Below are 17,727 nucleotides of genomic sequence, written 5' to 3' on the forward strand. Positions count from 1 at the left end.
TGTAACGGCTCTCCCCTTGCCTCTCCCTCACAGCCCGGCCGGGTCGTGACGCTGCTGGAGGATTGCGGGGTGAGTGCCGGGGCGGGAGAAAGGAGGGGCCCTGGGGCGGGCAGTGGGGTGTGAAGTCGGCCTGGGTGGTGGTGCCCACATCAGCAACTGGAAACTGATGTCAGCAACCGAGTGCTTTTCTGCCCTCCCGGGCGTGTGAGGGGTGTGTGTTATCCCCCTCTGCCCTGTTACCAGTTGTGCAGAGACCCCCAAAGCAAGGCAGGCTTGCTTTGAAATGGTAGTGGACTTGTCCACTGCAGTTACAGCATCCCATAACCTCCGTGGCCTTTCATTTCTAGGCATGCACGTGGGGTGTAGCCTATGAAGTCTGTGGGGAACAAATTGCTGCATCGCTCCAGTATCTCAACATGCGAGAAGCTGTCCTGGGAGGCTACGACACCAAGTTGGTGAAGTTCCACCCTCAGGAGAAAGATGCGGAGGAACCCATCCTGGCTCTTGTTTACATTGCAACACCTCAGAACCCTTCTTACCTCGGCCCAGCATCTGAAGAAGACATTGCAGCTCAAATCATTGTCTCAAGTGGTTGTGCTGGTCATAACATTGAATACTTGCTGAGACTGGCAGACTTTATGCGCTACTTTTGTCCTCAAGCAGAGGATAAACATCTCTTCTCTATCGAAGAGGCTCTTATTTCCATCCTTCCATGCCTGTACTACACAGAGGAGTCTCTAGAAGAAACTGCAAGTGTCCCTCAGAAGTCTAAGGGTTGAAATAGGAAATTTTTTTGCAGGGTCCCAGTAGAAGGGACATAAGGGAGAAAGCAATGGGGACAATCTTAACTGATAAAATATACTGGACTGAGTGAATAAAGGGAGAATTAGCAAGTAGTAGGGGAGGGAGGAAGTAGAGTAAAACATGCTTGCTATAGGACTTACAATTAGTACCTGTTACACTCCTTACCTGTAGCACCATGATAACCATCACTGCTTTCCAGGTGGGGAGCAGGGATCTTTGCTGGAACTTTGCTCTGTAAGACTTGCTTCCATGGGTCAAACCTGAAGCACTCTCTTTCTTTAGAGAAGGAAGAGGCTCATCTATTCTGTGCACTTTTTTCTTTTTTTTTTCTTTGAAGACTAGTTGAGCAGGACTTGACTGGGTTTAAGCAGTATATATGTAATTCTACCTCAGATTGGCAAAAAGCTGTTTGGTGGTGGAGACTTGGGCAGGTTCTGCCAAATAAGACCTCCTTTTTTCCCCTGCCATGTCCCACCTCCAGTACAATGACTAAAAAAAGTATAGAGTCATAGAACCTGACACTAGATTTCAGGATGTCTGTGCAATATTAAGTGAACTGGCCTCTGTAGGCTCTTTGGATCCTACTTCCTTATGTTGTGAAGGATCACACTAATGCACTTATTTTCTAAAATGTCATACTGTATTTATTACGTGTTGTATTTCCCCTTAGGAGGGTTATCTAAACTGTTCACATGCCACAGTGGTATGTAGCCCGTATTCAGCCTTGCATTTGTACCTTCTAGTTTTAAATCAGTTTTCTGAGGAGCTAAGCCTGCTTTAATGACAGAAGCTTTTCTCCAAGCTTCACTGACCTTGTGCTGCTACAGACTTAACTGACTCCGTAAGAAGTGGTCCTGCCTGTGTGGGAAGTCTGTGCTGTCTGCAGGAAAGCTGTCTGGATGCAGCAGCACTTTAGCCCTGTACTGGATAAACCTCTGGTGCTTAGGATAACGTGGGTTTCTGTAGAAGTGTTTGAGGTTCTAGTTCCATACCTGGGTGTCTGGTACGCTTCTATTTGACTGCAAAGGACCATGACTGAGCATATTTGCAAGTCTTTGAGCTACTGAAAAGCCTGCCTTGATTGTGTTAAGCAGGGGCACTGCTGCAAGCTCAGACTTTTCACCTTCACATATTAACAGCATGAAAACCCATAGTATTGTAAGAAAACTGCTGCTACTGCAACTGCAGCAAAATAGCTCGAGAGCTGACCCCTGGGACATTTGACTCCTCACAAATATGTGGGGTTTTATTATTAAAAAAGAAAGGATAGGGACTGTTTGTATTACTGTGGCTTGTATGTATATGAAGTCGTACTGTGCTGTGCCCAGTAATAAAACAAACTGACAAAGTTAGTTTTCTGTACTTTGGTGTTGGTCTTTTTCATTACTGACTTAAAGTTCAAACTGATCCTTTTTTTTTAATTTTTTTTGGTTGTTTTTTTTTTTAAAAAAAAAGAATGACAAAAAAAAGCAGAGCCTAATTTTATGTGCCTGGGAGTAGCTTTTTTAAAAAAAAACCACAAAACCTTAGCTGGTAATGCTGCTGTAGTTCCTGTGTGTTTTGTGTTTGTGTGTGTTGGTTTTCTTGTTGGTTGGTTTGGTGGGTTTTTTTGTGTGTTTTTTGGTTTTGTTTTTTTTTTTTTTTAAAAGCAACACCTCACTGCTGAGCAGCTTGCCTCTGCTGGATCTACTGGAAGACACCCATGACTCTTTCCCTTTGAGAAAAGGGGATTCAGTGACTTTCTCTTCCCAGCTTCCCGCTCTTGTTGGTTCTGGAGTGCTAGTGCTGATAACAGAGATGAGACAGCCCTCCTGACTGTACAGGGCAGGCACAGAAATGTAATTCTCCCTTGGCAGGTTGAAGAATTTTTGTTCTGAGTGTAACCTGGCATTGCTGTTTCCAAGAAGTAATAGTGGAAGGACAAGAAACTGCCACCCACAGCCAGATCTGCTGGCTGCAATAAGGGAGACAGTTATTTCTCTTCTGGGGTGCACAGGGGTAATGTGCAGCTGCCCTTCTGATTCCAGTAGTTACCAGCTGCCTCAGCACTAGCAGATCACTCTGCCTACCAGTATTACCTGCCTCAAGACTTAAGTGATGGAGTGATAACTAATTGAAACAACTGAATTTACCACTAATTAAAGGCAGGTGCATGTTTCAGGGATGATAGAGTAGAGAAAACTATGCTTTCCCTGTTCTGTGGAGGCTCTCACTTCAAGTGAGCAGCTGCATCTCCCTGTGGGGGCTGTGTTCCCCAGCTGGAAAATTAAAGGGTTAAACAATCAACTTACCTGCAGGGGAACACTCCCTTACTAGTACAAGCCTGGGGTCAGATACCAAAGTATCTCCAGATAAAACAAAAACATCTTCACACCTTTCAAATTTTCAAAGGCACAAAGACGCCACTGACAGGAATTAATAGCAGATGTGGGCTAAGCAACCTGCATTGCCATCTCACATGGAGAGCCCCTTGCTTTGTTCAGCCTGGGTTGGCCCCACGATCTTTCAAGTTGCTGGTGAAAGACAAGCAGTGAGTGCTTGTGAACAACCCATCAGCACTAGGAATGTTCCTTCAGCTGCTGTTTCTTCTTCCCTTGAAAAACTAAGTATTTTAAGCACAGATATGCTACTTCACTGAACTACCATTTTCTTCCTGATGAGTTCTTTGCAGTGGACTTCCAAAAAAGGGACCCCATTGTCTTTTCAGGAGTGGTGAATATGGCAGCTTGCTGCTGTCATCCTGTCACTGCATCTTCAAGTCACTAAGACAGACAATGAGATATCACGTAACTTCTTTCTCCTTAGGCTTTTATTGTGTCCTGTGAGTCTGGGAACTGGTCACAGTCTGGTCAGTTGATGAATTCAAAAGGTTAACATCCCAGATTTGAACTTTGGCCGTGTGAGTTTGTGCTTATGTTTGTGCTGCTACTCAAAGGCGGGGGACCACAGTGGCCTGCCTCTGACAAACGAAATGTGAGGAAGAGAATTGCTTGGAGGCAGTCATACAACCATGGCGCTTGGGAGTGCCAGGCCAACAGTGACACACAAGGACAGTGTCCTACCCCATGCATGTTTCACTACAGGCTTCCTCTCCCTGTGTCATGACTTGCTAGCCCAGGTGAAGCAGCCAGCTGTGGGCGCAGCTCCAGCTTCTGGCAGCTCTAGCACTGGCCTGATGGCTGGCCTGGGAAAGAGCACTCACCTTGTCAGAGGGTGAGACAACCGCCCTCATTTGCAAAGTGCTGCCAGACGTTTCTGGAGATGCTTCCCTATCTAGTGGCTTCCTCTTGCACGTGCAGTTTTCTTCTCTTCTCTGACTTCCCTATGACAAGCTCGTGCCTATCAGGTCACCTCACATTAGAAACTGGTTGCAGTAGAAACATGTTTACAAGCGCTATCATCACAAACTTTCCAAGTCTAAAACCAGCACAATTCACATGATTTCAGTGCCTTCTTCAGCCTTTTCCATCTTCCTGCCCAGCAGTTCCCACACAGCCCTGGAACATGGGCCTGAGTCACCATTTCCTTGAGTACGTTAGGACAGGACCTACCCAGCTGCTTTGCAGTGGCACAGCCAGCTAAATAAAGTAAATGACAACAGTTAATCCAGCCCTGACCTTCATATGTATAAAGCGCTCCTGAGGGCACACAGTCCTTAGTAGGGCAGGAGAAAGGATAAAGAAACTCAGAAATGTTGAAAGGATTCGGAGAAGACAAAACCAGAAGAAGTCATCTCTGGTTCTTAGGTGCTACAGTATCATCTCGGTTTCAAGGTGGAGTGTCGAGAACCGAGGAGACTTCACACAGGTAAATCTCTACCAAGGTGATTCCAGCTTTAGTAAAAATGTAGTTTAAATATAGCATCACCAAAGTGTGAACTTACCTGTGCTTGGTGTACTTTTCTAGATGAGATGCCAGGTCAGAAAATTAGTGAGACCAAACTTGTATTTGTGGTTGATGGCAATACAGGCACGCAGCTCAGCGAGGACAGGAGGCGGTAGGAGGGGACGGTGGCCTAGGAGAGGGGTAGGGAACAGACCAGCATTCCTCATCTAGGTGCAAAAGCAGCCAACAGCTTGGTTGAGTCTACTTGAGGACAACGTACGTTTGAGCATCCAGAAAGTGGGGCCAGCACGGCCTTTGAAGGCTATCGAGGAGCCAGTGTGGGATCTCAGTCCCAGGAGGAGCTGAAGGGGAGAGGCGCAGCTCCGCATGCATGCCCACAGTCTCGAGAGGGTCCCTGGGCTCTGCCATGTGTGGCGGGGAGAGGCTTGCAGGTGGTGTGCAAGTCACAGGGAATGGCCATGCTGGATTTAGCAGCTGTTACAGGAGCTGCAGCTGGTTGTACGTAGCACATGTGTTATTCCATATGTGTCTGCTTGCTGCTCAAGAGACAGGCTGAAATGTAGATTTAATTACCTACAGATGTTTCACAGGCAGAGGAAAAGCAAAAGATAAAAAAACCAAAGAACACTTATCGCTGCTCCAGGACAGCCTCTGCAGCGATACACGGGCTGACCGGCAGGTGCAAGTGAGAGAGCAGCCGATGCTTTTCTGTTATGGGGTCTGCAGAGGCTGCGCTCTCACAAGTGCTCCCCTCTGCAGTAGAGGCTGGACAGCACTTTGTGCACACTGTATACAGAGTGGATGTGTCCAGGAACAACATCTGGCTTGGTAACAGGCTGTTCTTCTGCTCCTGCTACCAGGAAAGATTGGATGGGGAAGCAGGGGAAAGAAAGAGGGTCTACTGGGTGTACAGCTGCACCAGGACAAGTGAGACTGACTTTGCATAAAATACCCATCACGAAAACACGGAGATGTGGTCACCTGTGCACTTCGACACTTCTCCATATAACACATTCCAGATAATTCAGTGCCAGAATGGTAGCACTGCCAACACATCCCGAAACCTGGGAGTCAGTCTAGGCCTGGAAGTCCTTCATGAAACTTTAAATCAGGTTATATCACATTCAGCTCAACCTCATCCCAAAGGCAGAGGGGAAAATGAATGAGCAGCATTTGGATGGGAGATTTTCCCCAAGTCAAACTTCTCATTTTGGCACTGCCAGTTTTCACAACATGGCACATACTTCAGTAGCACCAAATCCAAGGGGTTTTTCAGAACTCAAGGACAGATGCAACATAAAAAAGTGCAGTCCCAGCGCATGAGTGGGCAGTGATGTGCCACCGGCACGCAGCCTAGCTCAGCACGGCATGGTTCCCCACACATGGAAGGAACAGGAAGGTGTAAAAAAATAGATTTACTGTGAGGCTATGGGAAAACTACACTTGCAGAAAAACCAGCAGCCGCTCAGCAGACTTTGGAATTTCCTACTAACTAGTTGCCTTGGCTTAAGTGAAAACCTCCTTAATTTATATGCTGTATTAAAGTTACAAGACAAGCCCCATATGGCTTTGAAAGAGCCTTGGGCCCAGGAGGGAAGGGAGGGCAGAACGAAGTGGGCGTTCTGGGCAGCACTGGGGAAGCTCTACATGCTTTGTTTACAAACCCTGTACACTTTTTGTTTGGCTTTTGGATGTGTTTTATTCTTTCCCAACTCCCTTTTCATCTCATCATAGTGCCAGCCACACTGATGAGTGTTTATGCTTGAGAATTCCTGAAGCACAGCCAGTACCTTGAACTCCAGAGAATGAGACTGAAATAACGTAAAAGGTCACGGAAGTTCAAAGACAGAGGTGCTGTTTTCCTAGCTGGGGACACCACACTGTTCCCAGACCACGCTGGGCTGCTCTGGGGACACAAGAACAAAGACTTGTCTCTTATGTCCTCCTGTTTACGCTGCTTTTTGCCTCCCTCACCTCACTGTTTTAATGGGACTCATTTCCATGAAGCTTCAATTAAAACCACCAGGGATCAGTTTGGCCTGAGCCTGACAACTGAAGAGACACCTGATAGCTACTGGCACTAAAAACTTCTGTCACCAAAGGAAAGGGGAAGTTTTTATCCCAACTGCTCGAGCCCCGCTGGCTCACATAGTAGGAGCAAGCCCCAGAGCGCTGCTTCATCCGCAAGCATATATAGAATCATAGAATCATTAAGGTTGGAAAAGACCTCTAAGATCATCGAGTCCAACTGTTGACCCAACACCACCATGTCCACTAAACCATGTCCCTAAGTGCCGCATCTACACGTCTTTTAAATACCTCCAGGGATGGGGACTCAACCACTTCCCCGGGCAGCCTGCTCCAATGTTTAACCACTCTTTCAGTAAAGAAATTTTTCCTCATGTCCAAAATCAGCTATTGCAGCACCCAGAAATCTGTAAGCACTTCACCCACGGGAAGGTAAGTCAGAAGATGACTTTTGGAGAGGAGAGGTTTCATTCAGCCTTGCTGGTTAGCAAGCCTGTCCTTCAGAAACATGACGAACGCGCACCTGGGCTGAATGGGCACGTGCCGGGTACACGCAGGTCAACTGTGCCATGCAAGTAGATAGTGTGCAGAGTGGCCACAGCCAGCCTCCAGCGCATCGGGCACACCACCCCACGATCTGCACAAGCCATGGCTCATACTTCCAGATGCAGATTTCTGCAGACCGGGAGGGTCCATTAGCACGTGCACATACACAACGCGATGTGCTCATTTGCACAGCACTGCACCTGCCCCACGCACCCTCATTCACAGGTGAAGGGAGGCTAGGGAATGGTCCAGGCTAACGTGAGCACTGGGTTTCACTAGCTTATGGCCTCAGCAATCTGCTTTGCCTTGAACTGGAGCTATGGACCGAGCCACACCAACAGCACAGCAATACTGATGTCATTTCACAGACTCCCATTCAACCCACTTACAGCAATTATAACCTCATCTACAAACAAACCGCCTCGGGGGCGACCACAGCCAGCTTGCTGATATTAAACTCTGTCTACACGAAGCATATGCGACATTTGAAAACATTTAGAAAACAAACTAAAAAAGCAGCCTTTTATCCCCTCCTTGTCTAGACGGCACACCAGCCTTTCCAAACTGCAAGTTGGCACTGATGAAGTGCGTGATGCCAAGGGAGGGAGGGAGGGAGGGAGCAGGCGCTGCCCTGGCCCCCAGGGACACTGAGGAAAGACAGGGGCTGCCCATGGATGTGTTTACGTTACCTCTGCTCACCCCGTGGGCACCTTGCACCGGAGCAGCGCTGGTGGGTGCACTTTCACGTGTCATCACAGCCGCCAGCGCTGCAAGTGACCTCCCAGGACTGCAGCTCACACATTGCTGATCAGCTGGAGGTGCGCAGGGGTGGGAGATACTGTTACAGACAACTGGGGCCAGCTGCTTTGTCCTCAGGATGCTTCTACAGACATCATGGGCTGAAATCTCTCACTTATTTTTGTTTTCCAGTGAGGTACCCATTTCTTTAAGTAAAATTGAGCCAAAAGTATATTTCAAACAGCAAGCGGGTTTGTAGATTATACATAAATTCATTTTAGATTATACATACATTCATTCTTTTGGTCCGCTTTATAAGAGTGTGTTTTTCTCCAAGATGTTCCTCTCTGTGAACACACAATCCCATTTTTAGAGAGGGAGAAGAGCAGGAATGCCCAGCTCCCCACAACCGTGATAGATGCCGCTTTTCATCTTCCCTTTGACAGTGACTGTTCGAGACTCGATTACCTCTGGACCTGTTAGGCAGGAGCCAGATGCAACCATGTCTCTTGTTGCTGCACAGCACAGTCAATTCTGGCAGCATTTGTATCTCTAAACTACATATATATTGAATCTATTCCTGGAAATACATCCTATAATTTGAGGGCAGATGAGTTCAGGACTGTGGATAAAAAGTAACTGTGGGACTAGCCTCATTCAGAATAAATATTCACTATTTTTTCCCAGAGGATTCTTGCCTCATTTCACTTGATGGGAGGATGCTAAAAATGAGCAGCAGTTCAATTCCTTTTTCTCCTGTATGGTCCTATATTTGTTTATGCACACCTTGCTCCAAATGCAGAGGGACCGTTCCCCATTTTGACTTTTCTCTGGCAAATCACTGGAGCACCTTTGCAAACTTTTAATTCCTCTTCACAAGACCTGTATTATTACCATTATACAGATGGGGAACTGAGACGTCAAGAACATGATCTCAAAAGCGTACGGTGACTGAATGCACAATGTGAAACATTGAGGGGTGATGTTTTTCAGTGTACTTGGAACTGTACGTTAGGTATTCAGAGATACCACATTGGAAAAAAGATAATGTGTGCTCATGTAATCAGCACTACATCATGATGCAAACACGCAAGAGTCATCTGAAATTTTCATGGATACCTTATGTTTGCCATTGCCCAATGAGGATCTGTGTGGTTGCAAGTTTAGTAATTTGCTCTCAGTATTCTTAAACCTTCACGTACCTAAGCTTGCGTAATATTTATTCGCCAACTAAAAATTAAGCTCAACAGAGAAACATTTTTATATAGCTTGGGGTGTTTTTGTTTTATACACATCACTCAAAATTGTTGCAGTCCCTCAAGCCTTTTTAGCTCACGGCTGAGGCTCACAGCTGCTGGCAGTTCCAAACTTCTTACATGTGTTTATTCCTGTAACATCTCAGACATGAGATCTGTTTTAAATTAAAAATTTAAACAACACTACTTTTCTCATTTGCTATCAATTATATCACTGCAAGGAAGAGCTGGGCTTCTCTAATCTGTCTGTGAATATTCTACCAAACCAGCTCTCACTCTTAATATTTAGTTATTTGATTCCAGACAGACACAATGATACATAGCTAGGTGCAGCAAACTGCAGTGTAACCAAATTACATTAATTATACAATACATACCTCTGATTGCATATGCTAATAGCAAGTTATCAAAGCTGGGGAAGCAAGTCTCCTTCTGCAAAACTCATGATGGTGTGTTTCAAAAACACATAAATCACTTGGGATTATAGCAGCCCGTAAAAAGAAATCGTCATGACTTCCAGTCCCAAATTAACACCGTGTTTAAAAACCTACTTGTGCTTCACAGACTCAGCATCACAATGTCAGTAAGTTTTTGACTAGTCAATAGGAATTGAGCTGAGTGAAAAATTACTAAAAAACTAGACAGCAATTATTTTTTCTTGTTAACCAGATTAAATATATATCACAGTAAAATTATGACTACAAGTTATATATAGTAACTTCTTCCAAACTCTGAACATGACAGAGAATGATGAAAGACTGCAATCACCTGGACAGGCATCACGAAGCTGAATTACTCTTTCAGGAGCACTTGAAATCCAGAGACTGAAGTTGTACCATTATGCATCTTTAGATTTATTTCAAGTGTTACCATTTCAAAGAAAAACTGTAGTACTATGGCTGTAAATAAGATTAAATCTAAGAAAAATCTGGGTTAAACGTCAAGAAAAGAGAGGTTTGAAGGAACGGGGCAGTCGTCCACAAAAGTGTTCATGTGAAGTCTATGGAAGGAGCAAGAGCAACAAGAAACAAGATGCAGAAGAGCCCTCACATCAGCACCCGCCAGATGCATGGAGTGACAAAAAAAAAAAAAAAAAAAAAAATTTTTTGGGTGTGTGAGAAAAAAAAAGTTTTTTGGATGTTAGTTTTCAAGATTCTCTACAAGTTCATGTAGTCTGAACATCCCTTCTGTTTCCTCTGCTTGCAAAGGAAAACCCTGGAGCTTTGTCACAGGCAATGAAGAGGCATTCAAGGGTGTGTCCGGTGGCGTGCCATTGCATTTACTGGGCAGCATCACGCTCCGCTGATCAGCACGTAGCTAATTGCAGTCACGTGCCAAAAGCTAAATGTAGTTTAAAAAAATAATAGAAAGCAACATTCAGCCAACTACGTGTGAAATTTGCTGACTATTCCATTCTTAAAAACCCAGCAACCTTCTGTAGGCTGAGTGAAATACCGGCAAGCACTCTGTGCCCTGCCATTTAAGACTGACCGTGGGGAAGATAAGGGCTACCCAAGGTGACTGCTTCGAAGACATCAGATCCTTATGGACCAACGCATCCCTGCTTCTGTGAGGAAGTTAGATGGTTTTTACTGCTACTTTGATACAAGTTTAGGCTTGTCTATGGAGAAAAGTTACTTGAATTAAAGAATGATGTGAATTAGAGAATAGTTTTTCCCAATTAACCCTTAATGCAAATGCTCTTTTTCCACAAAGAGCCTACCTAGGAGGGGAGTTACTGGGGAACATCGTTTTAGAGTAAGCATCGTAAAACCGCTTGTCTGCACAGTAGCTGTAAAATTCTGAAATGCACTCAGTATCCTGAATACAAACTCTACCATGATATCAGGGGAAAATTGTAACACGGGAATTTAAGATGTCTGTCTTTCACATTTCTTTTAAGACAGACGACATCTTCTCACGGTACGGAGAGAGGGCTCCTGCCTGTGATTCCTAGAGGAAGGTCCAGATGGAAAGTTAAGATGTAGGGATACATCAGAGGAACTATAAGAATAGCTGAGACGCAAGATAAACAGGAACTGCTTCTCCTAGTAGGATAGCATTTGTTAAATACATCTGAGGAGAAAGCCACTAGTTTCTTGTTATTAATAAGAAAATTTTAATAAATTTAACAAATAGTCCAATCCTACACATCGGTTTTGTGTGACAGTCCAAACCAGTAGTAAATTTCTAAACAGGTTCTTCTAACCTCTGAGCAACAGTAACAGTTTTCCTTGGTTTTTAAAAAGTTGGTGAAGCATTCAGGGTAGCAATGCCCATAAAATACATGTAATGCTTAGCTTTATCTTAATTCACAGTTCTCATAATGCTGAGATGCAAGGCTACAAGGGTCACGTGTTTAAAAATTAACACCTTTAAACAGAAACATTTCTCCTGCCAACCAAAAGCCCTGAAGACAACACAGGGGTCTTGAGAAGAGTTGGGTAAGGCTGAGCAGGGAGGCAAAAACAGGTGCTTGCAAACAAATGTCACAGAGACAACAAGGGATACTGTAATCCCTGGATGCTTGGAAGCTCACATCACACTTGGCTCCTGTTAAGTACGGCAGACTTAACACAACCAGCAATACTGTCGAAGAAGGAAGAGACAGTCCACAGGGAAACTCAAGAAGGCACAAAAGTGATGTTTCAATGTTTTCTTCCCCTACCTCATTCTATCAGTGATGCTCATCAGCTAAGGAAGGAAGGAGTCATCGTTTCATACCTGAGCACTGACACACTTCCTCATGCCTGGGGTGCAAACGAATTCCCTCATAAGCCCCTAGAAGAACATTATGTAAATAGAGTTCAGCACAAAATGCCTGGAAGACCCATTAGCTTTGGAGTAACTTCACTTTCCTGAGGGAAGAGGCAGGAGCTAAGAGGAGGGTGGAGCTGGAAGAAACCCAACTCATCCTATCATGCATTTCTCTATTTCATAAGGCGCTTGTTGCAGGCTTTTCAGAGAAGCTAATGCTAATCTGAGTGCTACAAGAAAGACTTGTTTACAATACAGACCTGCTGGCTGAATCTGAGAGCTGGGCCATCTGTATCATCCTAATAACGATGCTCCTGAGAGAAAGGATCAATCACCCCTTCCCTTCTCTCATTCACCACTACACACCTGGTGCAGGCTGCAAATAAAAAAAAAAATCCTTCACAATTCAGTGAGTGCTTACACCTAGGAGCGTAAGATGTGATTGCCTTTATTTTAGTATGTATGTCTCAGTTATACTTCACATGCAAGCAGCATCCCTTTGGGTAGTGAGCTACAAATTGTTTTTTCTGGCCACTCGAGCAGAAATTTCCAAAGGACAGCATGGAGCGCATCACCATCCCTTCTTGAGCAGGAAGGGAAGCACAAGACATGCCTGTAAGGCTCCTTCAGAATTGGAATGCGCGTTTCAGACTGAACAGTCAACAAAAAGGAAAGACGGAGGCTGAAGTGAGAAGCTGAGGAGCCTGTAAGTATATCTGGGAGCAGAAGCAGGCCAGATTGCTCCATGGAGAGCAGGAGATCGGGACTGGCAGTGCAGTGGTCACAGGGCAGCATTTCCCAAATTACATTGATCCACATCCTGCCCCTAAGTGATTTTATCAATTGTGCTCTTCCTCCTCCCAGCTGCGACTCGGCTGTTCCTGAGCTACGATCAAAGTAGTGCAGATCCCTACTCCTTTCTGCACGGAGCTTTTCCCACTGAGTTTTGTGTGCCTCCCCCACTGAGAAATGCTGCTAAAGGAAATACTTGGGGAATATGGGAATAAAGCAAGATATAGCCCCTAGGCAGACAGAAGGCTTTCCACAAACGGAACATGAGACAGCAAGGAACATACACTGTGGTGGGGAAAACATGCAACAGAAAGGGGAGAAGGCACGGAAATATCACTACATTTGGACAGTGCAGTATTAATATCCTGAAGTTAAGAATTAAAGCAGTTCTAGGTGAAAACCGTGCTGCAGTAACCTGTTTAACTCTTTGCAGAATAGGAAGAGGCGATCTAGTGGCTGATGAGGACAACAAACGACCTATGATAGAGAAAATGGCTTGCAGGCTTATCTAAATCGAGGGTAGATTAATTAAGTGGGCTTCAATTGATCACAAAATAATTAAAAACAAAAGTTAGAAAAATGCTGAAGACACCATGCAGTCAAGGAACCAAACAATTTTTAAGAAGCAGTAAGAGGTTGTTTGGAAGGGCCTACACAGTGACTGTACAGCTAAATAGGAGAGTTTCTGAGGCCAGTGTGATGCAAGTCCCTGGCTATCTGATATACATGATTTTGAAGAGGAGTTGAAAGGATACTGGAGTGCTCTATTTTTATAACGTAATAATCCTACATGTTGGCTTTCACAACCTGTCTGAGGTGAGCAAGGAGTTCTCTCGCTCCTTTGATACATCGTTTGGCTTCTGGTTTTTTGTTGGTATTTCTTCTCCAGCTTTTTTGCTTGGTTTTGCCATCCTCTAGGGTGCTGACAATTAACCACATCCAGAGAGAAGATGTAAGGCAAACTGCATTGGTGCTCATAATGTTGCATTTTATCAGTGGCCTGGCTGGTATGTCCTGGCCACATGCTTAAGGGTTAATTCAGCATTAGAGGTCAGAAGGAAATCCCTTTCTCCTGTCTCCAACTACCCTGCAATATTTTTTGAGAGAAGGTAATGGTTTCACTCACTCTTGCTTTCTTCCAAAGGAATACTGCAGTTACAGTTTTTGGTCTTTAAGACTTAATTTTGTCATTGCTTGGGAAGACTTTGTTGACCACGTATGGCAGTGGAAGAACAGGTGTTCTGGGGACCCTTCTGAACTAGACATCCTTTGTAGGCTAAACTACAAAAGTGCGTGTGAGGGTGGGACATGACAGCACCTTTTAGTCCTAACTTCCCAGAGGACCTAAGAAAATAATCACTTTTAAATGTCTTCAAGAGTAGTATTAATCAGTGAACTGTATTTAACAGTTTTGCAGTAATTGGTGAGTAAAATGCTATAATCAAATAGCATGAGGAATACACAGCATTCCCAACATCCCCCAAAACATGCTGACATCTATTTCGCCATTCCAGCTTAAAACACAAACTCAGTTCATTCAATATTCTGTTTCTGACACTAGCAAATACCTTGATCCCTCAAAGGAAAGTGACTTTCTCTGCCATTAATCTGTAAGACAAGTGCACAACACACAGTCGGAGTGAAAAGATGCTCAGACTGAAACTTCAAAGAACAAAGCTTCAGTGTGCATATCTATTTTACTCACTTCAATAGAAGCGTTCTCTGTAGTGTTGATCACAAAACTACCTCCACCTCCTTAAAAAAATTCCCAGTCTTTGTCTTTCTAGCACTACTTCCTTCCCCAAATCAAGAAACTGGAATAGAACAGCCCGTCACATGAATTCTTCCTAATTCCTTGATTAATATCACAGAATCTCAGTTCTTCTATGACGCATAATACAAAGAATGCATCTGTTTAAATGTAACTTTTTACAGAAATTGAACTGGATACGATCTAGTAGTTCATTTACTTTATTGCTACATTAGATCTTCCTGAATTTGTTAGCCTGATGCAAGTTTTGCATGCAGATAGGCTACCACTACTTTTGCCACAACTTGTGATGTCATTTGGTACTTCTTTTGAAGATTAAATGACTTTAAATATATTTTTTATATTATCAGTTTTTACAATATCAATAATTTAATCTTCCAAAAGTATAGCATTGCAACAGCAATATTACATTTTTGCAATGTTTTCAAGTTACAAATTATTTTTTTTCTCTCCACTTTGCATTACAAATTGGTGCAACTGTCTAGCAGTTTGAAAATCAAGACTGCACACAAAAAAGTCCATTCAACTCCCACTGAAAAAAAAAAAAGAAAAAAAAAAGAAAAAACAAAAGAAAAAACTGTAGAGAATGATGTCCCAAAATGATCAACTGTATTGAATTCAACCATCATAGTTCAGGTACTATGTAATTACGCATATTATACTTGCTTCTGTTTTCTTGTGATCTGCTGCATACCTACTCCAAAATAGATTACGAGATAATCAGTGAATACAGGCATGTGATAAGTGTACAGTTGTAACTGAAAAAGGTTACAAATGTGATACTCAGAAGAGTGCATACTCTAGAGCATTACATTGAGCAGCATGTGTCTCTAGATGCATTTCCAGATGCACACCCTCCATGTTCTCTTCCCTAATCCTCTCATTCATAAAGCTATACGCATAAAAAACACAAAGACACCGATTTACATAAAATTATCTCACTCCATTTTATTTAAGATTTTCTTCTCCAGTTAGTAAAAGAAAGATGTGTCTCTCTTTATACATATGTACAAGTTCAGTTATAAAAATAGACAGCACATTCAAAGAGAAAAAAAGGCTTGGCATTTGTCTGATTCCCTCTAAATATCATATATACATGTGAATAGGAGGGGAAGGGGGAAGTCTTCATGAGTTAATTAAACACCACCTCCCCCTCAATTATCCCCTGCAAATCTGTTTAAAAATCAATCTAACTAAGCTCAGTTCTGCTATTTTCAGGTGTGCAAATTAGAGGCAGAGCCAACAGGAAGCACTCGCTCCACACTGTAGGACGCCAGGCAAAGGATTTGGGGTTGGAAAAGAATTATAATAATAAAAAAAGTCATCTTCCGCTGTCACAGCCCAGACCTGCAACTCAACTTGCTTCTCTCTAATGGGATGAAAGTGCCCCGGCAGAACAGCCTTTTAATTCAATGTGTCAGACAGAAGAACTGCCCCACACCTAAATCTCAGTGCAATGCAGACAATGCTTGAGAACGGGGAAGGAGCAACCAGAGAATGAGAACACAGATGGGCACTGGCAGCACTGCCTTCTATCAGCCTTACGGGATATGGCTACTGGTACCCGCACACCGCAGTGAACTCAAGCAAGCTAGTATGTGTGATGATCACAAAGATGAAGGGAAAACACACTGGAAGAACAGTCAATGGATGGCTGGGATACGAGACATTTTTTTTCCCAGGATTTGGCTGGAAGGGGGAATGGCACAGTTGTCTGTCTCTCAGGACTGTTTTTCATTGCTCCCCTCACAGCACTGCAAGCTGCAGAACCACGCTCTACTACGGCACAGTGAGAGGAGCAGCAGCAAACTCTTCCTCAGCACTTCAGCTTTCCCTCTTCATGAGATTTGTACAAATAGAGCCTTACTTTTTTTCTAAGCTTTTGAGAGTTCTGCACACCTGAAAAGTGAGAGAAATCATTCTGAACACAGCGAGTGTTTGTGCTGATGAGAACTCTGAAATGCAAACCAAACCACTGGCTTGTGGTTTCTTCCACTGCATGAAGCAGAGGCAGTGCTGCTGCTCTCACTAGGCCTGTCAGTGCCGTCTGTATTCTGCGGCTCTGAACCTGTTCCTGACAGATGGTGCTGAAAGAGTCCATTCCCTGGAAACTACCTGAGACACCTTCCTTTGCATTTCAAACCTTTAGAGAACCCAGAGGCCCACAGTAGAAGAATCCAAGTTTTTTTTTTGATCACCCAACATCTTCAGCTTAGTCCCCAATTACCCCAGCACGTACACTAACCAGCTGCCAGTACGGAAATGTCTTCTGACACTACAGGATACTCCTGGGGTTCAGATACTGATTTCATAGGATAAAACGAACGCTGGGTTCCACCTCAAGCTACAAGAGAGAAAGTATATTGGTGTGAATTCAAGCACACACAGCTGCAGGATATTGCATGGAGTAGCTGGATGCTTTCTTGGGAATCTTTGTCAGGTATGTCAATAAAACACAAGCTGACACTCTCCCAGTTACGCCAGACTCCCTCCCCTCCTTCTCACAGTGTCTGCAAAGACAGTTTTTTGGAATACACATAATCAAAGTGCTCACATAAACCACCCACTCCCATTGTGCTTTGATTTTCTTTTCACACACGTGCTGGACAGCAACAAGGCATTCATTTGCATGCCTTCAACTGGCAGGGTGGTCTACTCTGAAAGCCAACGCAGTTCAGACAAGCTTTGGGGGTTCAAAATTACTACCGACCACCTGAGGTGTGGGCACCTTTGCTTTGCTTCCGAATTGGAGTTTCTGATATGAGACTGCTGGTCAGGTTTAAGCTTTTGGGGGTCCCACAAACACTGTTTCCTTTGCTCAAAGGGGAGCTCAAGGGAGAAGAGGCGCTTGAAGGTCCAAAATCTGCAAGTCCAGAAGGCCGAATAATTGCTGTTTGTAGAGGGCTACTTGCAGACATGCCTAGCAATGGAAAAGAGAATCAAATGCCATGTGAGCATATTATTCCACTTGCGGCTCTTCACAACAAACAATATACTAACAATCAGTCCTAGGACCACCCTGTATTCAGGTGGAAAAACCTGAAACGAGGACAACAATTTATGACAGTTTAATGAAGAGGGATGTCTTTAAGATACAAATCATCTTGCAGTTATACCCTGGGCCATCTTCAGCTGGTGTAAAGCTGAAGCTCCATCACCATCATTTTAGCAGATTTTGTAACCTGATTC

General features: G+C 44.0%; 2 protein-coding genes across 2 annotated transcripts in view; one reads left to right on the top strand and one right to left on the bottom strand.

The window, feature by feature from the left end:
- The window catches only part of CHAC1 (ChaC glutathione specific gamma-glutamylcyclotransferase 1), a 3,832-nt gene extending 1,667 nt beyond the window's left edge, over window positions 1–2,165 (top strand). Inside the window, exons 2-3 of the mRNA XM_009277602.1 lie at window positions 34–69; window positions 348–2,165. Of these exons, the coding sequence (XP_009275877.1) occupies window positions 34–69; window positions 348–779 (468 nt within the window). The 3' untranslated portion in view covers window positions 780–2,165. The remainder of the gene's footprint in view (window positions 1–33; window positions 70–347) is intronic.
- Window positions 2,166–16,009: 13,844 nt separating this feature from the next.
- Window positions 16,010–17,727, bottom strand: part of INO80 (INO80 complex subunit) — a 66,901-nt gene continuing 65,183 nt past the window's right edge. Inside the window, exon 36 of the mRNA XM_009277539.2 lies at window positions 16,010–17,458. Coding sequence (XP_009275814.1) covers window positions 17,241–17,458 — 218 coding nt within the window. The 3' untranslated portion in view covers window positions 16,010–17,240. The remainder of the gene's footprint in view (window positions 17,459–17,727) is intronic.

The sequence above is a fragment of the Aptenodytes forsteri genome, unplaced genomic scaffold (genome assembly GCF_000699145.1).
Source record: "Aptenodytes forsteri isolate BGI_AS27 unplaced genomic scaffold, ASM69914v1 Scaffold146, whole genome shotgun sequence".
In the NCBI taxonomy this organism is placed as follows: Eukaryota; Metazoa; Chordata; class Aves; order Sphenisciformes; family Spheniscidae; genus Aptenodytes; species Aptenodytes forsteri.